The 20,946-nt window shown below is 56.2% G+C and overlaps 5 protein-coding genes across 5 annotated transcripts; 4 read left to right on the top strand and 1 right to left on the bottom strand.

The window, feature by feature from the left end:
- Positions 1 to 363: 363 nt before the first annotated feature.
- Positions 364 to 2,302, top strand: BO66DRAFT_475914 (uncharacterized protein; the record flags this gene model as incomplete). The annotated part of the gene is made up of 6 exons (XM_025653285.1): positions 364 to 402; positions 447 to 815; positions 912 to 1,052; positions 1,121 to 1,430; positions 1,494 to 1,946; positions 2,006 to 2,302. Exons 2-6 carry the CDS (start codon positions 781 to 783, stop codon positions 2,300 to 2,302), a joined length of 1,236 nt encoding a protein of 411 aa, XP_025498129.1. The 5' UTR covers positions 364 to 402; positions 447 to 780.
- A 451-nt stretch (positions 2,303 to 2,753) lies between these two features.
- Positions 2,754 to 5,474, top strand: BO66DRAFT_396301 (pre-rRNA-processing protein ESF1). The gene is made up of 2 exons (XM_025648435.1): positions 2,754 to 2,968; positions 3,130 to 5,474. The coding sequence occupies exons 1-2, from the start codon at positions 2,899 to 2,901 to the stop codon at positions 5,286 to 5,288; spliced, it is 2,229 nt and encodes a 742-aa protein (XP_025498128.1). The 5' UTR covers positions 2,754 to 2,898; the 3' UTR covers positions 5,289 to 5,474.
- Positions 5,475 to 6,505: 1,031 nt separating this feature from the next.
- On the top strand, positions 6,506 to 10,659 carry BO66DRAFT_396299 (uncharacterized protein). Its single transcript, XM_025648434.1, has one exon. It carries the CDS (start codon positions 6,789 to 6,791, stop codon positions 10,434 to 10,436), a length of 3,648 nt encoding a protein of 1,215 aa, XP_025498127.1. The 5' UTR covers positions 6,506 to 6,788; the 3' UTR covers positions 10,437 to 10,659.
- Positions 10,660 to 10,797: 138 nt separating this feature from the next.
- BO66DRAFT_361303 (putative sugar hydrolase) lies at positions 10,798 to 13,920 on the top strand. The gene is made up of 6 exons (XM_025645033.1): positions 10,798 to 11,086; positions 11,155 to 11,269; positions 11,338 to 11,401; positions 11,506 to 12,167; positions 12,251 to 12,528; positions 12,600 to 13,920. The coding sequence occupies exons 1-6, from the start codon at positions 11,054 to 11,056 to the stop codon at positions 13,743 to 13,745; spliced, it is 2,298 nt and encodes a 765-aa protein (XP_025498126.1). The 5' UTR covers positions 10,798 to 11,053; the 3' UTR covers positions 13,746 to 13,920.
- A 62-nt stretch (positions 13,921 to 13,982) lies between these two features.
- On the bottom strand, positions 13,983 to 19,878 carry iml1 (GTPase-activating protein IML1). The gene has a single exon (XM_025650665.1). It carries the CDS (start codon positions 19,764 to 19,766, stop codon positions 14,082 to 14,084), a length of 5,685 nt encoding a protein of 1,894 aa, XP_025498125.1. The 5' UTR covers positions 19,767 to 19,878; the 3' UTR covers positions 13,983 to 14,081.
- Positions 19,879 to 20,946: the final 1,068 nt, after the last annotated feature.

Raw genomic sequence — 20,946 nt, 5'->3', positions numbered from 1 at the left:
CACAAATACTGAGTGGTCGATGTTGGTCCTTTGTGCATTGTGGCGTCTTTACGTCTTTACGTCTTTACCATCGGCTGTCATCCAGGCTCCCCTCAAGGCGGGCAATGAGGGGTGGAGAATCTCTATTTTGCGCGATATGCGCAAGACCGCATCTGTACAACGAGTTCAGGTCATGTACAGAAAGAAGAGTCAATGTCTCGAAAGAGGGCTGTGACTGAGACCATCATGTGACCCCTTTTTGTCAGTGGAGGCAGCACTCGCTCGCCCTTGGCGGAACCTCAGGCATCACTTTCATAGTTACATCGTCGCCAGTGTTCTCTGGTCTGGTGGCTTGCCCTCCTATGTCACACACATTTGCATACGAACAAATCATTGAATCCCTTAGCGAGCCAAGAAAGCATAGTACGCGTACAGACAACCTCCTCGAATCTTTCTGACCGTTCGAGATGCCGCAGATCCCAGGAAAGCACCATCACCCCCTTCGCAGCAGGCCGGTCGTGACAACCTCCCCCAGGGATGGCTCCAGTGACGATGTTTCCCGTTCTCCATTGGGAGATGATGTAATGGCGATGAAGAAAATCAGAGCTTTTAGCCCCGATTGGGGTAGTCCGCGTGCTTGCGGGATGCTACCATCAATGCAAGGAGAAGTATAGAAGCCAGGGTTCAAGAATGCGCAACCTCCAAGGCTTCATTCTTTATAACCGATCAGTTGTACTTGCTTCTCGCACCAGCATCACCACCGGAACCATACTGAAATTTTCTCAGTAGCCCGCCTTGTTGATGTTTCGTCAGAAGATAACCAGCTATGATCTCAGGTAATGACTTTTTTTCTTCTCTGTCCTTTCGTAGCTGCGTCGCTTAATTGTATGGCAAACCACTAACACAGCTTCCATGTGAAACACTCTCTCTAGGCTTGACCAATCATGCATATTCATGCCCGAGGCACGGAATTCAGCGGCGGCTCCTTCGATAACCGGGTCGTTCAACGTTGCTTTTCCCCCAGGTGTGCGCATCAAGAGCATCAAAGTGAAACTGAAAGGAATGCTCCATGTGTACGTTATCTGATCGAGTCTGACTCTTTTCCCGCTCAAAGGCGCAATGCTGACTGCGCTGCTTCCAGCCCTCGCGATGGCTTCATGATCGCCGAAGACCGCGTGCAAAGCACATGCGAACACAAGCAAGTCCTCGCCTCGTCCAAGACGCTGGGCTCCTTTCCCATGCCAGAAGGACAGTATGAGTTCCCCTTTGACGTCCCACTGCCGCGCAAGTTTCTCGAGACGGTGACGGGCGTCAAGCACAATTATCACTCGTACAAGGTCGAGGCGACGGTGGCGTTCCGATACAGGAGAAATCTCGTGGTCTCGAAACCCATCCGGATCTACCACGATTCAGACCTGGAGGCGAACTACCTCACGTCGGACTTTTCGCCGGTATGTGACTGCAGCTCGTCGCTGTGAGGTGAAACAGAGCACTCAGGCTGACACCCTGTGAAGACAGTAGGAGGAAACTTCGACCAGAAGCTGCAGTACTCGGTCTCGATGCCCAGCCACTACATCCCCTTCGGCTCCCGGTTCCCCGTCGACTGCCAATTCACGGCCTTGTCCAAGGATGTCAAACTTCTCGCCGTCACCGTCAAGGTCGCCGAAAAGCACTTCATCCGCCTGGACGCCACGGCGGCGCAGTCGGCGCGCGACAACATCTACTCGATCACATCCCTGAAGAACCACACCATCTTCACGGAGCGGTTCGAAGTCGCGGCGGGGCACGCCAATGACTCCCAAGGCGACTCTGCCGCGGCGACGGAATGGTGCATCAGCAAGCTGGCTTGCCTGCCCCCGAGCTTCGATTCCTGCTCGCAGACGACCGCGACGAAGCGCATCAAGATCAGCCATCGTTTGGTGGTTAGCGCCGAGTTCCAGGACGCCACCGGGAAGGTCTTTACTGAGGTATGTTTGCCGGGTGTATGGCAAGATCGGACGAAAGACTGACGCTCACACTGGCGCAGACGGCCAAATCCATCCCGTTCTGCATCTACATGACCCCCTCGGTGATCGGACAGGATGGATCCATCTGCAACAAGACGATCCATGACATTCGAGAGCCGCCGCCGCTGTACGGGGACCATATCCGGCATCCGAAGCTGCTGGGGTCGACGGGGGATGGGGATGGGGATGGGGATGGGGCGACATGTGCACATACGGATCTTGTGCCTGCTTGGAACGACTGTCATGACCTGAACGCTTTGGGGCCTGCGCCTTGCTATGATACACTGGAGCACCCGGCGCCTGCCTATATCGCTTAATATAATACCGGGATCTGTGTTATGATCTGATGATGATGTTTTTCTTTCTTGCAAGTTGCAAGTAGCATAAAATGAGAGTCAATCTTGAAATGGTGAAACTATATAATTCGATGCCGGACCAGCTTGGCGAGAATACAGGGTGTAAAATTAGAGGATTGGCAGTTCACCAAAATGAACAGAACTCCTTTGACAGTTCTGTCTGAATAACCTGCCCCTACAGAATAAGAATCCAAGTCATTCCACCATCATTCTGCATAACCACCTTACCCCCCTCATCATCCAAAAGTACAGTACAGTTCGCAGAAAAAGCCCAGCGCACGGACCACCCAATCCGAAGGGCAGCGGGCGGCGGCGGCGGTCGGCGGTGCGGCGACCGGCGCAGCGACCGAAGATTCTTTGGCCAAAGAGAGCTGAGAGTTTCCCGCTCCGCCCAAAAAATTATCCTGCCATCACTTTCTTGCAATCACGCTTCGGTGAAATCAGAACCACCACAAACCATCTACCCCCAACATTGAAACCCTTTCCTGATTCTTCTTTTCTCTTCGTCGCCTATCCCTTCAACTACAGATTCTGATACCCCCCCCAAGATACGCACAATGCCCGACAAGAAGAAAAGCAAAAAGTCCTCCTCCGGCGGCGGCGCTGGCGGAGATGCCCCGGTTATCAGTATGCTTTGCCCTTCACCTTTTGCGTTTCGTTTCGTTTTGTTTCCGTTCTTGATGCGGCTGTGTGGAATTACTTTCCAGCTGAGCTTTCACGGCAATCATGCTGAATGCTATGTGCTTGCTCGACGCTAACTTGTACGTGTGTGTGTGTTTGATGTCCAGCCGACCCCCGCTTCGCCAACATCCAGAACGACCCGCGGTACCGCCTCCCCAGCAAACGGCACACGCACGTGAGACTCGACAAGCGGTTCGCGCACATGCTGCGCGACAAGGACTTCTCGCGCAACGCGGCGGTGGATCGGTACGGGCGGAAGCTGGCCCGGGATGATACGAAGAAGCAGCTGGAGCGGTTTTATCGGTTGGAGGAGGAGGATGGTGATGATGATGCCGCCAGTGAAGGGGAAGAGGTGGAGGGCAGTGTGGCGGATGATGAGGAGGTGTTGGCGGAGCTGCGGCGGGCGGAGAAGTATGATCCCGCTCGTGATGGGGGGTTCGAGTCTTCGTCTTCGGAGGAGGAGAGTTCGGATGATGAGGATGATACCGACGATGAGGGTGAGGGTGAGGACGACGGGAAGCTTGGGGGTGAGGAGTTGGAGTTCCCGGATAAGCAGCAGCGCGATGTGCCCACTGGAGAGGTCACGGATCGCATTGCGGTGGTAAATCTGGACTGGGATAATATCCGCGCCGAGGATCTGATGGCTGTGTTTTCGAGCTTCGTGCCTGCTGGTGGTCGCGTGTTGAAGGTCTCGGTCTATCCGAGTGAGTTTGGCAAGGAGCGCATGGAGCGCGAGGAGATGGAGGGGCCCCCCAAGGAGATCTTTGCGAGTTCTTCGAAGAAGGGGGGGGATGGTGATGATGATGACGAAGATTTTGAAGGGTTCGATGATGACGAGGAGGAGGAGTTTGATTCGGATGAGGAGGAGGAGAAGATCAAGAAGTCCATGCTCAAGGAGGATAAGGGCGAGGAGTTCAACTCCACCAAGCTCCGCAAGTACCAGCTCGAGCGTCTACGCTACTTCTACGCTATCTTGACCTTCTCCTCCAGGGAGGTCGCCAAGCATGTCTACGACCTCGTCGATGGCGCCGAGTATCTGTCTAGTGCCAACTTCTTCGACCTCCGCTTCGTGCCGGACGAGACCGACTTCGACGACGACAGACCCCGCGACGAGTGCAAGCGCATCCCCGACGGTTACCAGCCCAACGAGTTCGTCACCGACGCCCTGCAGCACAGTAAGGTCAAGTTGACCTGGGATATGGAGGACAAGTCGCGCAAGGAGGCCCAGGCCCGCGCCTTCCGTGGCAGCCGGAAGGATATCGATGAGAACGATCTGAAGGCCTATCTCGCGAGCGACAGCTCGGATGATGAGGAGGAGGACGGCGGAGTGGAAGTCATGGATGCTACGCAGGGCGAGGGGTCGAGCACAAACATCTCCAAGAAGGAGGAAGAGAGACAGCGCATGCGCGCGCTGTTAGGGCTGAGTGCCGAGCCTACTAAATCCTCCAAGTCCGACGGACCCGTGGGGGAGATGGAAGTGACTTTCACCTCCGGACTTGCGGGCGAGCCCACCCGCGACAGCATCTTTGAGAACGAACCTCAGATTGAGGAGACTACGATCGAGCGGTACATTCGCAAGGAACGCGAGAGAAAGAAGCGCAGAAAGGAGAGGCTCAAGGGTACCAAGCAGGGCGGCGATGGCGACGCGAGTGATGCGGAGCAGGACGATGCCAAGCCGACCGCCGAGGAACAGCCCCCGCAGGAAGACCTGGGCTTCGATGACCCCTTCTTCGAAGACCCTGATGGAAAGGCTACCGCCGCTGCTCGTCGCAAGGAGGAGAAGCGCAAGAAGCGGGAAGAGCGTGCGGCCGCCGAGGCCGCCGCCGCGGCTAAGCGCGCTGAGCTGGAGCTGCTCATGGTTGACGACAACAACAACAAGGGTATCAAGCACTTTGACATGACGGAGATTGAGAAGGCCGAGAAGCAGGCTCGTAAGAAGGGCAAGAAGGGCAAGGGCAAGGCTAAGCAGGTGGAGCCCGTGGTGGATGACTTCAAGATGGAGGTCAATGATCCTCGTTTCTCCCGACTCTTTGATAGCCACGAGTTTGCCATCGATCCCACCAACCCCAAGTTCAAGCCCACTTCCGGTATGAAGGCGCTGCTGGAGGAGGGTCGCAAGCGTCGCCGCGATCGGGACGACCAGGCGGAGGAGGCGCCCAGCAACCAGGATCGGACAAAGAAGCAGAAGAAGCAGGCTTCGAAAGACGCGGGGTCGGATGATTTGAAGAAGCTGGTGGACAAGGTGAAGCGTAAGACGCAGCGCTGATTTGCTTGTTGAAAAGTATTCGTACTCCGGATTCTGTTGCTTTTCTCCGGTCATCATTGGATTGAAGGGTCAAAATATACCATGGATGGTTTAGCATGTCGATTATTATTTTTCTTGTTATTATTTTTCTTGTTATTATTTTTCTTGTTATTATTTTCGTTTTCTGGCAGTTCACGATAATCCGAGGACCAATTATGTTGGTGTAACTCTGTCTACATTGCCTGTTTGGAAATCCTTTCTATGACTGTTGGTCAGGAAGAATGCCCTGGTGGTGATAAGCAGGCGCGGGCGATGTTGCTGGCTGCAAGCAAGTGCTGTAAGTTGCCGTCATCACGGAGGGAATGGAGGAATCAGAGGTGTTGGACCGCCATGTCGGAGCCCAAGGAGACCAGGAGATGACTGGTACTCCGTACTCATAGGTAAGATTGGCCGATGTACGATGAGGTGGTTTGTGTGACCTTTTTCGGCCGTCTGCAGGGCAGCCAGAGAGGATTGACAGGGAGAGAAAAGGAGTAGAAGATTGCAGTCCCGATAGACCGATCTGCGATGAGGCTGAGATCATGTGTTCAATCTTCTTTTTTTTACCCCGTCTTGTTCGCCCCATGTTGTTGTTGTGGTGGTGGTGGTTCCTTCACCGCCCTTTTTGATTCTACCCATGCACTTCGAATCCACTGACCTCGGAAATGAATCCTCCTCCTTCTTTCTCTCCCGCGGGCGGCATCGGGACGGGAGAGTGGAAAGTAGTGCCTAAAGTAGATTAACTACCGCTAACTTAACTAATAGTCCTCAGTAACTCGACGCCCGGAGTAGTACCGGTAGTGGTCTAGTAGGTAGTACTAATAGTACTCATAGCACGCAACTCATAGCACTAACTTATAGTAGATAGTGAAGACCACCTCACGCACCACTTACTGTTCCTCCCTTCCACGGCACTTCTTCCTCCACCCTCCACCTCCACCACCACCACCACCACTACTTACTTTCTACCTACTTTACCTCTTCTTACCTCCCCTCTTTCTTTCTCCCTTCTTCGTTCCATTCCCTTTTACTTTTCCTCCTCCCTTCTTATTCCTTTCTCCCCCCCCCTCTCCTCTCATTCCTCAATCCCATTCCAATTCCTCTTTCTGGTCGCTTTGATCGGGATTTGTCCTGTTCCGGTCTTCACCGCCACCCACTGACTCTCAATTGCTGAGAACGGATCCCACCTTAAACCACTTCCCCCCCCCCCCCACTACCCTTCTCAAGACGACCGATACAAGCGACGTGTGTTTCTCTCAACCTCCCTCAGAAACACACACTTTATCCCATTTACGGCCTGATCATGGTCGTTCCCTCGCGAAATTGAACCATGGGGAACTGCAGCTCAGTCTAGTTGATCGGTCTGACTGTTGGTTTCCTGCTTGTTTATCGGCGCATTTTATTTGAACGCTCCTGCGTAATCGATCTTGCGATCTCTTCCCCGCTCTTTTACCTACTTTGTTCCGAGCCATTTTTGTCATCATGCTCGGTCGTCTATTGAATACTGCAGCAGCCACTCTCAATCCGACGGCATACTCCGCGAAGAACCCCCAGCCACTGGAATCGGTCACAGAGGAGGAACATACATCGGGCTTGCTTTATCCTGACGTTAGCCTTCTTCGCCGATCCAACTCGCACGCGTACCCCCTTCATACCGCTTTCAATTCCCCGAATACCTCGACGGCCGGTGGATATGATGATCGTGGTGGCGGCGTCGAATTGGACCACCTGAAGGATTTCCGTGTGATAATCGCCCAGAACGCGCTGGGAGACCGGGATGCCTGCGTGTTGCTGGATACCCGGGCCACGCCGCAGGGACAAGGCTCACATGGTCTGGGCTTGGAACCACAGGTGTTTGAAAATACTGGTACCCGCCATGCCCGCACGCTCTCCACGTTGACTCGCGGCCCGCGGCGGGGTTATCTGCCCCAGTCATCGGTTGTGGAATCAAGCCCGCTGTCTGCGGCCGCAGAGACACGGCGATCCCCGCCCATGTCCTCTGGCGCGTTCATGAGGGCACGGGTTCGTAGCTCTACGCTGGCGCCAGGTGGGAACTTCGCCGAAAGTGGCCATTCCCGGGGCACGACGGATGCGAATGATTCCGGGTTGCTGAACTGCATCTTCGGGAGCAGTGCCTTCAGCTACAAGGGTTCCTCCACCAAGATGCATATCATTTCCGCCGATGATGAACCGAGTCAAACCTCACCAGCCTCGCCGGCGGCACGTAGCTCTCTATCACGAGCATATACTACAGGAAGTTCCACGACGTTTGGCGGCTCCGATCGGGGTAATGAGTCTAAACCACCTGCCAAGGTCACTATCCTGTTGACAAGGATGTTCAGCGTGCATCTGCCCGAAGGCGGAGATGATGACTCTTCTCCGGACAGGCCTGACTTGTCATCTTCAGTCTCCCACGACGCTCTCCCGAGCCCAGGGTTTCCCTTCCCGGACGTCTCGAAGCGCAAGAAGATCAAGGAGAAGAAAACCCCCATGTATGCGGTCGCTATCACAATCCAGATCCCGCTCTTATCCCGAAATGGTGGGCGGCCGGTTTCTCGGGTTGCGCAAGGTCCAGACTCTCCCAAGCCAGGGCTTTCGTGCTCATTGGACTCGGACTATCGTTGGCGTGGAGGCTTCTTCGAGGACAGTCTGTCGCATGCATCCCCTCCTGCGAGTTTGGATGAGCGTATTGATCTGTTGGTTGATCATTGGGATATCATCAACCGGACGTTGTCCCATTTGGAGAGGCTGTCTCGGAACGAGATCCTGTTCTTACTCAAGAAAGTAGACGCCTCGGCAGGGCCGCATCCGAAGCCGGCCAAGCCTCCGAATATGCAGAGGACTAATCAGACTTTTGTTCATCTGCCGGTCAATGTTTTGTCCATCAATTCCAAACTTCGCGACGAAGCCATCCGCAGCACTCGTCGCATTAGCACGGCGCTGCAGATGCCTTACGTTGTCACAGGCCAGAGCCGCTGGGGCGTCTGGCGTGAAGAAGGGCGGTCGATAATCCGTAGCCTCGGAGACAAAGACCACAGTTTCTTCTTCCTGGTCTTGGTTACTGCCTTCTTGGGGAACCATACGGAGTGGCTCAATGCCGTGGGCCCGGAGTGGTACCGTCGGCGGCACTACCTACAACAGAAGGCTCAGCAAGATGCCGATCCGATACTGGCTAATCGCACCGTGATCATCTCGCCGGATAAGATGACTGCCAGAAGACTGATTTTCTTACTGGCGGCGTTCTTGCCGCCCAAGCAGCGCTTCGAGCCCCTGCCGTCTCCGATTCGTCCTGGCACTGCGGCGTCGACTCGTGCTGTCTCCCAGAGCCCGCCTAATGTTCCTATCCTACGACAGGAGGCGTTGCGGAGGGTGATGGAACGACGGTCTCGTGCGCAGCGCCTCAACCTTAATGAGAGAGAGCAGCACCAGCGTTCTGTGAGTGCTTCATCCAATGAGACGGCCCATCGTTCAGCGGAAGAACCCGAGTCCATGATACCGCCTGATTTTGGTGCGAAGCGCAGGGGCTCAGATGCCCGCTCGATCCGAGCCTTGGGGGTTCCCATCCATACTAGAGACATGCGTCCGAGGAATACGAGTGCAGCCACCACTTCGACCACTACTCCGAGTAGTACCGTTCCCGTCCCGCACTTCGCCTCGCAGAGCCGGTCTGAGCGGATGGGATCGGATCCAAGTGTGGCTGAAGGACGTGACAGCCTGGCGTCGGAAACTCTTCTAAAGAATTTGCGGCGGTCTGAAACCTCGGCAACCTGTGCCAATGGCCAGATACCTCCCGCGAGTGGCCGCTGGGGCACATTGTTCTCTGGCTTGTGGAGCTCTCGTCAGGAGTCATCAGACGCTGGTGACGCCCCTGTGCCATCTGAAGCGCGCAAGCGATCGGTATCTGCTTATACGAACCCAGCCAGAAGGAACCCTCCGACACTTGCCCAGATGGTCAAAGAAGCATCAGAGGAACCCATGCCGGCGGCACCCAAAGCTACCACGAGCGGCAATATCTCTATCCCTCCGGCGACAAACAGTCATATCTCATTCGAGGAGGACGCACCGGATTTGTCGTCAACCACGGACCAGACCAGGGAGTCATCCTTGAGGATGGCCGTTCGTGGAGATGACGGCGTGGTGGATGTGGACCTGCCGCTCCCCGGGTTCCTGTCGCTTTCGTCGTCTGGGGACTCCACCCTGGCTTCTCCCAAGAAGACCCGCACCTCGGTTACTAGTATGGATGCAATGGCATCTACACAGAGCAGTGTCTCCGGGTTCCACGGCAGTCTCAAGGACAATGATGGACCCAACACCAACGTCGCTGGCTGGCTGCGAACTTTCCATGACGATTTTCTCCTACAGGCCGTGAGACCATACGCTTCGCTGGAAGCCGACATCAAGCGCGCCATGCAAGCCGAGCCTACACCAAGCCAAGCTCTGTGTCTCAACGCCGATGGTTCCGAACGATGGGTGGATGTTGCGACCACCGTGATTGCGGATGTCCGGAACTTCACAGTGAAGCGACTGCGACTGCGACGTAAACTTGTGGGACATGGGTCGTCGCGCAAGGCGTATACGCCCTCTTTCCCTTCGCAGCCCGGCACTCCGCGGTACGTGTCCAACGGGTCTGTCTCGGCCTCGCAGCTCACCAGCTTCTTCTCGCACGCCACTGGGTCGAGCAAGACATCTAACAATTCCGCCATGGACGATTTCTATCCTACCGAGGTTGAAGAACGGTTCGTGGAAGAGCCCGTGATGGATCTGGATGGCACTCTTGTCGATGCTCTTGAACGGGTGCTTGCACAGAGTGGACCGTCATCCATGGTGCATTCTCGCGCGCCGTCGCCATCCCGTGGTCGTCGCGAGGGGGATAAACAGGCACCGGATGCCCCCGCGCCCACGCGGGAAGAAATCCGACCTGTCGAGGTGCCTCGGACCGAGTGTCGCAAGCTGGTTCTCGGGGCGCTGGAAGAGGTGGTGCGCAGTGTGACGGCGGAGCATTGCCGCGAGGATGTTGACGGGGAGCTCGGCCTAGCAGATCGCGAGCGCAAGCGTACGTTGGCCGGGGCGGATAATACGCTGCGCGAGGGAGTTCGCAAGTGGCTTCTCGATGTTGAGGAGGCGTGGTAGGGTCTATTTTCTGAGTGGATTCTCTGTTCTGTCGCTTTTGTGTTAACATGATACCCATGTTGAGTATTTTCTGCACTCGACCCAGCGTTGAGCATACATACATACATACAGTACAACATCATACATACATGCATACATACTTACATGATATGACGGCCGTGAATGAAAGATGCTCGTGAAGTGTTGTGCGCCTGTAATTTAGAAATTGATTAAAATGGATCAGCCCATCGGCGACCTTTTCCTTCTGGCGGGCTAAGCGATTGGTGGACAAATCCAATACTAAGGATAAATCCAGGGTCCATCCAGCATTTAGCCAATTTGACTGCGTGGGTTTTACCCCTCTTCCAATCACCCCCTCTCTCGGTTCTCTCGGTCTTCCGGCCCGTGAGATGCAATGGCATCGATTCAACCGGCGCAATCCTGGTCTGTCTGTCTGTCTATCAGTGCTCGTACTGCGGGGGTGGGGTGGGATGTTGGCAATGCTCCATCCAGTTCATACTTAAGACGCACTGCACCACCCAGGGACCGAGGTCTCTCCTCAGGGTCTAGCATTGCTCTCCCCCAACTTCAAATCCTTTAGACACTATCTATCAATTGACACACCGCATCCCATCACCATGAAGTTCACCGAGGGAATGTGGCGCATCCGGGTGAGTGTTCTCTGTCCAAGACCGAGCTGATCAGGAACTAACCCGCGGGCTTTTGCTGGGAATGACAGGAGGGGATCCGGATCGACTGGATGAACAACGTCGAGCGACTGAGCATCGAGAACGAGACGGTGGATCTGCTCCTGAACAAGTTCCAGCGGCACCGTGGTGACACTTTAAACTCCGGTGAGTGTCATGTCGTCTGTATCCAGCTGCCAAGTGGAAGAGAGCTTGGACTGACGTGATACGTCTAGCTACGGTCTCGGCGCAGGTCACGTCGCCGTTGGAAGGGATTATCGGCGTGAAGCTTGTCCATTGGTCGGTTACCCTGTTCCTCTCTCTTTTTCACATCTCCGTCCCAAAGCACTGGGCGACCGTGCAGCAAGTGTTTTCGTTCCGAATTCATACTGAGCGATGCACAGGGCCGGCGGCATCGGCAAAGGCCCGCACTACGAGCTCACCACATCCACCGGCCACGCCCAGATCTCGCACGAGGAGCACCAAGCGCTCCACTACCGCAGCGGCGGGCTCGACCTGGCCGTGACGACGGCGCCCAACGAACTCGACTTCGTCTTTTCGGCCTGCAGCAACAACAGCAACAGAAAGCTGACGGGCCACTCCTGGCGCTCGATCGGGTACATCGGCGACCAGACCACCGAGAAGTCCCGGTGGGACGACGGCATCTTCTTCGAGCGCCAGGGGTACATGCTGGCGGCGCTGGACCTGGGCGTGGGCGAGAAGCTGTACGGGCTGGGCGAGCGGTTCGGCCCGTTCGTGAAGAACGGGCAGACGGTCGACATCTGGAACGAGGACGGCGGCACCTCCTCCGAGCTGGCGTACAAGAACATCCCGTTCTACCTCAGCAGTGCCGGGTACGGGGTGTTCGTCAATCATCCGGGGAAGGTGAGTCTGGAGCTGCAGTCGGAGCGCACCACCCGCGTGAACATCTCGGTGCCCGGCGAGGAGTTGGAGTACTTTGTGATCTACGGGGACTCGCCCAAGGCGATTTTGGAGCGGTATACGGCCTTGACGGGGAGGCCGAGCTTGGTGCCCGCTTGGAGTTATAATCTTTGGTTGACGACGAGTATGTTTCTCTTCCGGATGTGGTGACTGGCTTTGTGAGATGCCCATGCTGATGTTACTGTGTGCCGTGTGTGCCGTGTGCAGGCTTCACGACCAACTACGACGAACAGACCGTCACCGGCTTCCTGGATGGGTTCCGGGACCGCGAGATCCCGCTGGGTGTCTTCCACTTCGACTGCTTCTGGATGAAGTCCTACCAGTGGTGCGACTTCGAGTTCGACTCGGCCATGTTCCCGGACGCCGCGGGGTATATCAAGCGGCTGAAGGAGCGCGGACTGCGGATTAGTGTCTGGCTCAACCCGTACGTGGGACAGGCGTCGCCACTGTTCAAGGAGGGCAAAGAGAAAGGATACTTCATCAAGGTACGTCCCCTCCCTTATTACCCTCCCCCTCCCCCTCTTTACCCCCTCACTAAAACAAAACCTCCCCCCAGCGAACCGACGGCACAGTCTGGCAATGGGACTACTGGCAAGCGGGCATGGCGATCGTGGACTTCACGAACCCGTCCGCGCGGACCTGGTTCCAGACGCACCTGCGCCGCCTCCTCGAGCTGGGGGTGGACAGCTTCAAGACGGACTTCGGCGAACGCATCCCCTACCGCAACGTGACCTACTTCGACGGCAGCGTCGACCCCACCCGCATGCACAACTACTACACGCTGGCCTTCAACGAGCTCTGCTACACGACCCTCCTCGACCACCACCCGGACAACAACGGTACCAACAAAAGCGGCGCCGTCCTCTTCGCCCGCTCCACCGCCGCGGGCGGCCAGAAGTTCCCGATCCACTGGGGCGGCGACTGCGAGAGCACCTACGAAGCGATGGCCGAGTCGCTGCGCGGCTGCCTCTCCCTGAGTCTCAGTGGCTTCATCTTCTGGGCCTCGGACATCGGCGGCTTCGAGGGCACCCCGCCGCCGGACGTGTACAAGCGGTGGGTGCAGTTCGGCCTGCTGTCCACGCACTCCCGGCTGCACGGGAGCCACTCGTTCCGCGTGCCGTGGATCTACGGCGAGGATTGCTCCGTCGTGCTGCGCGACTGCGTCAACCGGAAGATCGCCCTCACCCCGTATCTGCTGCGGAGTGCGCTGGAGGGCGCCCGCCGCGGCACCCCCGTCATGCGGCCCCTCCTGCTGGAGTTCCCGCACGACCGGAACGCCTGGACCGTGGATACGGTGTATATGCTCGGCGGGGATCTGCTGGTCGCGCCGGTGTTTAGTAAGGATGGGGTCGTCGAGTTTTATGTTCCAGAGGGTCAAGGCGAGTGGGTGAGTTGGTTTGATCACGGCAGAAAGTATCGCGGCGGCAGGTGGTATACTGAGACCCATGGGTTCGAGACCCTGCCGTTGTTGATTCGGCCCGGGGCGGTCGTGCCGGTGAACTTTCAGTTGACGAAGCCGGAGGATGACCCGTTGAGTGGGTTGGAGGTGTTGGTTAATGGCGATCTTCAAGGGGTGGTCGAGGTGGAAGTGGTCGATCCGGTGAGGGCGCATGAGGTGCGGAAGGTTGTGAGGGTGGGGAAGGAGGAGGGCGGCGTGGTGAAGGCTGATGTCGAGGGGGTGAAAGTTACGGTTGTTCAGTAGGGGGGCCGTGTGTGTGGGTTTGACTCAAGTAGGTTGTGGTAGATTGGCTGTGTTGGAATTGTGGTTGTCGGGCTGTTTTATGGTGTAGTGGTAGACAAGGGATGCAGCAGTTTGAGATGCTATACACAACTGCGAGTGGGTGTTGCGAGGCCCTGAGAGGCGAAGTAGGATAGATAGATACTCATACAATTGTTCATTAGATTGTATTACATGGCTAACAGGGTATCCGTCCACGACCACTACACATACACATACACAACTGACTCATCGACAATCATCCCACGGTCTTCATAAGCAACCCCACCACAGACCTCTTGACTTCTTCCTCGAATCGAATCACATCAACGGCCTCAAACTCCCACTCCGCGGACTCCCCCGCACAAGATTACTCCCCTCGTCCCGCGAGCGCGCCCGCGCCTCCGTCGACGGATTCATCAGCACCGCACTGGAATGGATCCGCTGCGGCAACGCCGGCAGCAGCGTATGCTGCGGATGGCCCACGACACTATCCGGCAGCTCCAGCGAAGGGATATCCGTCATCTTGGTCGGCGGGTTCGAGGGCGTGACGCGCGTCGAGACCGGGCGCGCGTGCGACTCCTTATAGAACTGCTGCAGACGGATCGGATCATTACAGAAGTCCACGATTCCGTTCAGGATGTGCTCGGGCGCGCGGTAGAGGTTCGAGGAGTCGATGCTGGGGTGTTGGCCGGGCGGGGCGACGAGGGGGAGGTTGGCACTGTCTTTGGGGTTATTCGTAGCGCTGGGATTACTGGTGGTGTTGCTGCTGCCGCCGGCGGTATTGATGCTGCCACTACCACCGGTGAGATCATGGATTGGGCGGACCATCGGCGAGAGACGCGGGGACGAGGTCGAGGAGACGCGGTCCGCAGCAACCGGGTCGTACGTGCCGGCGCGTGCCCGGTACTGCTCCGCGCGCTCCATGCGCTCCAGGCGCGGCATGTCGCGGCTCGCGGTGCTGCGCGTGCTCACCAGCCGGTTGGCCAGGAACAGGAACTCGCCCTCGTCGGTGATCTGGGCCAGCAGACTGCCCGAGCGGTGGATGAACTGCGGGTAGCGGTAGTCCGGGATGCCCCAGGAGTAGGAGACCTCGACGTCGGCGGGGAACGCCGACCGGGCCTCGAAGTCGAGGACAAAGTCGAACTTGCGCAGCAGGGCCTTCTGGAAGTAGAGGGGATCCGGATTGAGGTTCTGAGCCGAGACGGACGCCGAGGGGTTGGGGTTGTAGGGCACGGGGACCGGCCCGCGCGGGGGCGGCACCTTGAGTTGCACGCGGAAGGGCTTGCGGAAGGGCTGCGTCTGGTCGATCGCAGACGCCTCAGCAATGGGCACCTGCACGAGCTTCAGGCCGAACTTCTCCGCGGTCGCCGCCCACGACAGCACCGTGTCCTCGATCAATTTGGCCGTCGTGCCCATCCAGCTGAGTTCGATGTGGAAGCAGTTGTCCGGGTTATGCAGACGGTCGTAGTGAAGATCGATGACCTCGGGGCGGTTCGATCGTCGACGCGGGTCCACGTCGTACTGCATCTTCTTCGACAGCATGATCGTAGCTTTATTCTTGGCTCTGGATGGCGTGTTGGGCACCTGAGGCATGGAGTCATCCACACTCTCGGACCGGGACTCGGATCGAGACTCGGATCGCGACTCTGCGCGGGAATGATTGCTCGAATGATCGGCAGCAGGAGTCGAGGGGGTCGCCTTATCCGGCCGCATCTGAGGGAACCAGCCGCCTCGCGACTCCGGACGATGCGGCCGATACTCGCTCGAGAGCTGGTAGAAATAATTCCCGTCGCGGAAATTGTGTCTCCGTTCGACGTGATGGAAGAGTCCGTGCTTCAGCAGTTCGTTGCCGAAGTCCACCGCTTCCTCTCGGGTGTCGATATCGCGGAAAGTCTGAATCAGCCAGGTGGTGAGTTCGAATCCGATAAAGCAGCTGTAGTGCAGGCGCCAATGCCACCGTCGATCCTCCATCCGTATACCTTTCTCGCCCTGAATGGCCTGTGCCAACGTGGACAAGGTGATGCTGGAGCGCTCAAACTGCTCAGACTCAGGCAACAGCTGGGCAGGCGCACTATCCAAGCTGGGGTCAGTCAGTTGCATCCGGTCCAACTCCGCGGCGACAACCTCCGATGAATTCTGCGTGTTGTAGATGATGTTGAGCGGGTTCTCGGCCTTCTTGCCATTCGAAGCATTGAAAAGCTTCTCCTCCGGTGGGATGTACTTGTGGCGCTGCCAGATCCGTGTCAATTGGTTGATACCAAGAAGGTGGATCTCCTCTTCGTTGTCTTCGTTGAAAGTCTGAATGTGACGGCGGGAATTCACGTGCAAATGCATTGGAATCAAGACATAGCGCACGCGCCAGAAGTGGAGCTGCTGGGATGGGTTGAAGAGATAGTCTCGATGCCCAGCCACGTAGTTGTCGGCGTAGTTCCAGTTGTATTCCTCGAGCTTCGAATCGAGTCGGATGTTCTTCACCTCGTACTGCGGGCTCAAGATCGTCCGCATCGCCGGCGAGTACATGCTGAAGTCATCAAACTGTTCCGAGGCAAGAATGGAGGAGTTGCGATGGGTATAGCGCGTCACTTCAATTTCCGCGCCTTCCACACAGATCAATCGATGAATGGTGTTGCCCTTAGATAGAAACACAGTAGCACCATCTCTTTCCAGCCCACGCGTGTCAAATACATTGGGCGATTCCAGAGCATATTGCCCAGAGGCTTCTACAACAGCTTTGCCAACCACGATCTGAAAGCCATGTGAGAGACGCAAGGAGATCATCTCGCGAAGGAGCACACCTCGTGTTTTTGGAGGCTCGATACCTTCCGCATCTTCATTCGGGAAGACACGATACGGGGTCTGGAAGTAGTCCGAGGCCAGCTCCTTCGCGGTGGGGAATTCTTCCGTAGTTAGAGGTAGAATGGCAGGGGACTTCAAACTTTTCCATTTGACGACGGCCACATGGGGAGGTCTGGGGTAGGCATGCTGCCAGCGCCCAAACCAGCTGGTCTCCCGCATAACCTCCTTCGAGGTGTTGCACGGATTGATAGAACGGACCCAAGGGGCCAATGCCGTGTTGTGAGGGCTTTTCGAAGAAATATCGCGCAAGCCTCCATTCCCAGTCACCGTGACCCGAGGATTGGATCTCCGAACCCGACTCTCGTGGCGCGAGTCATCGATCATCGGAATCTCCGTGGTCGTGGTCGAGTAAGACTCGGGAACCACGGAGCGATCCGGTTGCTCGGCATCTTCAGAGGGCTGCTTCTGCGGAACCCTGATCGAGATTGGCTTCGTTGGTGTAGCTGTGGAGCCTTGCGAGGACTTTTGAGGTGTGTTCGGTGTGCTAGACGTTGTGGACAAATCGATCACGGTTCTCGTGGACGCTGAATCGGACGTGCTCAAGGATTCAACGCTCCTCGAATCTGCAAGCATTCCGGAGACCTTTTTCGCATTCTGCGTCGGCTGACCCCTGGCATGTTCCACATGGATTTCCGTACTTGCCTGGGCCCTCGGTGCGATGGACGTGAGTCCCCGCAGGGCGAAACTGATCGTCCGCGATATCCGGGGCACTCTCGTAGCAGACGTTGGCTTGAGAGCCGGCTTGTTGGGCGAAGCAGCCTTGGTCGAAACCAGACTCTTCTGCACGGTGCGTGACGGCTCAATTTTCCGAGGAGCCGAACTAACGGAATGTGGGCGTTCGTTGGCACTGTTCTCGTTCTCGCGCAATCGAGTCACGGATCGAGCGGAAAGCCGTTCGTGAGCATTGGAGACTTGCACTTCGGGTTCACTGGTTCGCTTTTTCTTCGCAGACCTGCGAGGCTGAGAACGCTTTGGCAAAGCATGGAACACACCGTCGTCATAATTGTCCATCCAAGCAATGACCGAGTTCGAAGACTTCTTCGTCTTTGCAAGAATGGCATCCTTGGAATGAGACATGTTCTGGAGAAAAGGCTCCGGCCGCAGACTGTCACTAAGCTGGTATCTGAATGGGGAATTGCGCTTTAAGGGTGTCTTCGATGGACTTATGCTTGAAGGGCTCAGGCCGGTCGCGGGACTAGCTCCTCTGGTGACTCCCTGTCCTTCGAGCAGGTAAGGGATCGAGATGTTTGACTGCTCGCTCTCCATAACACCCATCATCTGAATCTCGTACATCCGCACACGGGGCACGAACAATTTCGATTGTTTGGTGACAGTGAAAGGGATTGGCGCATTCGGATCTTTCTTTAGAATCCGTCGAGCCTCTCGGTAAGTGTCAGGATTCCAGTATGAGATATCGAGCCAATGAGGGATTCCGTAGTTCCAATTGTTCGCATGGGAAGACCATGGCTGCCGGCTACTCATCCCAGGATACGAGCCATGCATGACCGACTTGGGCGAGAGATGTGACGTGCGACTAGCGAAGCTTGCGAAGGATGGACGAGCCTCTGGAGAATAGCCTCCATTCCGAATGTCTCCTCCGTACGTGGCCGTCTGGGGTCGCTTCACCGGCTCGCGGTATTTGAACAAAGGCACTGAGTGAAGAGGCATGGGGCTCAGACAGACCAAGTCAATGGCGATACCGCGGTTGGTAAGAGCCTCCGTCGTCGAAGCCAGCGACTCGTAGGAGACCTCAAAAACACCGCTTCCAGGGGTGATCACGATGATCGACGTTCCCGTGTGAAGCATGTCACGATCGATGTGATCGTAAGCCAGGTGAGAGGACGCAAGGTGGATCGCTTCCAAGATATTGCCGCGCAGAGCAGTGCTGGGCCGTCCTGCGATGGTTGCAGACTGAGCTTTGGGGGCGACCTTGATGCCATCAATCGTGGGCGTCTGCATCTCTTCCGGTGGCTTGAGGATAGAGACATCCCTCAAGAAAGTTCTAAAATCCTTCTTCAGCTCATCTAAAATCGCCGTCCAATGACCACTAGCCATATCGTTGACGACCACGCGGTAAAAATCTCGGGTGGGAGCTGCATTGGTCGTGAAGTCACTCTTCCAGCTGTCCAGGTTGAGATTGGACGCAGGGCCTATCGCCGTCGCATCGTACTCCACGCGGGTGAACAGCACAATGGTAACCAGATGCCTTGCGTCGGAATTGGCCCACCGCTTGAAGAGCTCCGGAAGGAAGCCGTTGATGACCCTGCTGAACAAAATATCGCCCGTGCCCTCGGAATCAAAGTCCCACATCTCCCGCGACATCTGGATGAACAGGACATACTTGGCCGACTCGCTGCGGAAGACGGGGATGGTCTGGGGGGAGAAGAAGCCCGAGAGGACCTTCTTGCCGCGGATGAAGATATTCTTTACGGTCGCCTTGATACTACCCATGAAGACGATCTTCTGGCCCTTGTAGACGATCTTATCCGCCAGCTCGGACATGACCAGCCGCCACATGTCCGAGCGGACCAGGTACTGATCGCGGAAGGAGATGTCTACATGAGAGGCGGAACAGTGCGCGCGCTCCACGATCGAGATATGAACGGTGGTCCGGTTCTTAAAGCCGAAAATGTTGGCAACGGCACTAGTTACAGAGAGTTCAAGCTTGGGATGCCGTGCTTTGATTTCCTGCGGCAGGGGCCTGACGACGAAGAGACATCGACCCTGTAACGGGGTCTTGAATTTGGACATGGGGTCCGGGTGGAGTGTCGGGTTGGGCTCAACGTGAACGTCCCGTGACGACCTGGCCCCGAGATCCGCCTTGAAGGTATGCGTAGCATCGCCGTTGAACCGGACGGGCAGGATCTCGATCACATCGCCGATCTGCGCCCCGGTGTCGCTGAAGGCGGCCTGGTTGAACAGGATCTCTTCCTTGGAGAAGGTCTCATCATGAACCCAGAGAGAGCATTGTCGACGATCTAGACTGGCAGAGACTAGGCGGATCGTCCTTTCATCTAGGATTGATGACTGCTGCTCTGGGGGAACAGCATGGGGGACCTCCAACGACCGGGCAGTAGAAAGGGTCTCTATACTGGCGGCGCTCACTTGTCTCAGATGTGAGCGCTTCATGGGCCCTCGTAAAGACATGATCTGGGCGGTTATTATCGCATCTTAGATTGATCAATTCGTAAACGATGAGGCGTAGAGGCAATGAGCCTTACTGGGTGCCCCAGGGTCCAGGTGGGCTGGATGGATTCAGTCACTGCAATGGAAGTACGTTACCGAATTCAGTGGACTCGATGGGACCGAGCAGGTGGTGAGTGGCAGTGACATCTCCGTCCAGCCACTTTCGGCAGGCGGTCAATGTGGCCGGGGTGGCTGACCATTTCATGAGTACATCAGCTTTTACATAATCATGATTGGTGCCCTGGTGCCCCAGGCAGAAACAACTATAGCCATCGGCCCAGTGTCGATCGCTGGGATTATGGAGACTATGATTCATCATGATGTGATAAGTGAGAGGCTACTCCGTACTGTACGTTGACTTGTCGAGGGTCTTTTCTCTTTCTTTTTTTTTTTCTATTTTTAATTGCCACCAGACTGGCTATCCCAACACTCCAGCTATTCGTTCGACTCGACAAAATCTCCAACCGGCTCAGTCAATGTGCCGAACAGAACAGACCGGCGATGATGCGATCGCCTATTTTCGATGAAAGCCACTGATTGGACTCGTCGGGCTCCATCTCAGCTTATCAGAATATGGCACGATAGAATGAATGATACAGTCCAGGACCGCAAGTCCTGCCCAATGCAGGTAACCTACCGAGAGGAAGGGTGGGCCATCAAGCAGCACCAATATTTTTCAACTCACATCGTCAAACCACACAGTGTGGTCCTTCAGAGCCGGAATATCTCTCCGGAGGAATCAAGCCCTCCGACTGGGAGCGAGGCTGAGATCTGGACTCTGGATGGAAGGTCGCCATTGCGGCAGGAGCCGGGATCATACCCAGTGTGGCAAATCACAATTTGCATCTACGCACTCCAGAATCTCGCTTGCAGCCCGATGGAAGATTTTCGCCAGAATGGCCTCAAGTCCCTCAACCGCCAATAGATAGCTGCTCCAATGCGACTGGTCTGGGGAGGATAGAAAGGGTGAGGGGAGGGGTGGTTAGACGATCTGCAAATTTTTCGCGCTCCTCCACATTTCAATAAAATAGACTCCTTCCGTTTTAGTCGATTGGGGGTGATGGGTTTCGTCCGTCCAAGGCGGATTCAGATTCGAAGGTTCGATGTCTTTGGGTGGAAAAGTCTCAGACTAGGTTGCTGG

Source organism: Aspergillus aculeatinus (genome assembly GCF_003184765.1).
Source record: "Aspergillus aculeatinus CBS 121060 unplaced genomic scaffold BO66scaffold_84, whole genome shotgun sequence".
Taxonomy (NCBI): Eukaryota; Fungi; Ascomycota; class Eurotiomycetes; order Eurotiales; family Aspergillaceae; genus Aspergillus; species Aspergillus aculeatinus.
This window is presented reverse-complemented; position numbering and strand designations above follow the sequence as displayed.

What these genes read in the sequence shown, in the direction of transcription:
- BO66DRAFT_396301 (XM_025648435.1), top strand. Translation starts at nt 2,899, where the DNA reads ATGCCCGACAAGAAGAAAAGCAAAAAGTCCTCCTCCGGCGGCGGCGCT. An exon ending in CGGAGATGCCCCGGTTATCA is followed by an intron (nt 2,969 to 3,129) that starts GTATGCTTTGCC and finishes TTTGATGTCCAG; the next exon opens with CCGACCCCCGCTTCGCCAAC.
- BO66DRAFT_396299 (XM_025648434.1), top strand. Translation starts at nt 6,789, where the DNA reads ATGCTCGGTCGTCTATTGAATACTGCAGCAGCCACTCTCAATCCGACG.
- BO66DRAFT_361303 (XM_025645033.1), top strand. Translation starts at nt 11,054, where the DNA reads ATGAAGTTCACCGAGGGAATGTGGCGCATCCGG. An exon ending in GGCGTGAAGCTTGTCCATTG is followed by an intron (nt 11,402 to 11,505) that starts GTCGGTTACCCT and finishes AGCGATGCACAG; the next exon opens with GGCCGGCGGCATCGGCAAAG. An exon ending in AGAAAGGATACTTCATCAAG is followed by an intron (nt 12,529 to 12,599) that starts GTACGTCCCCTC and finishes ACCTCCCCCCAG; the next exon opens with CGAACCGACGGCACAGTCTG.
- iml1 (XM_025650665.1), bottom strand. Translation starts at nt 19,766, where the DNA reads ATGTCTTTACGAGGGCCCATGAAGCGCTCACATCTGAGACAAGTGAGC.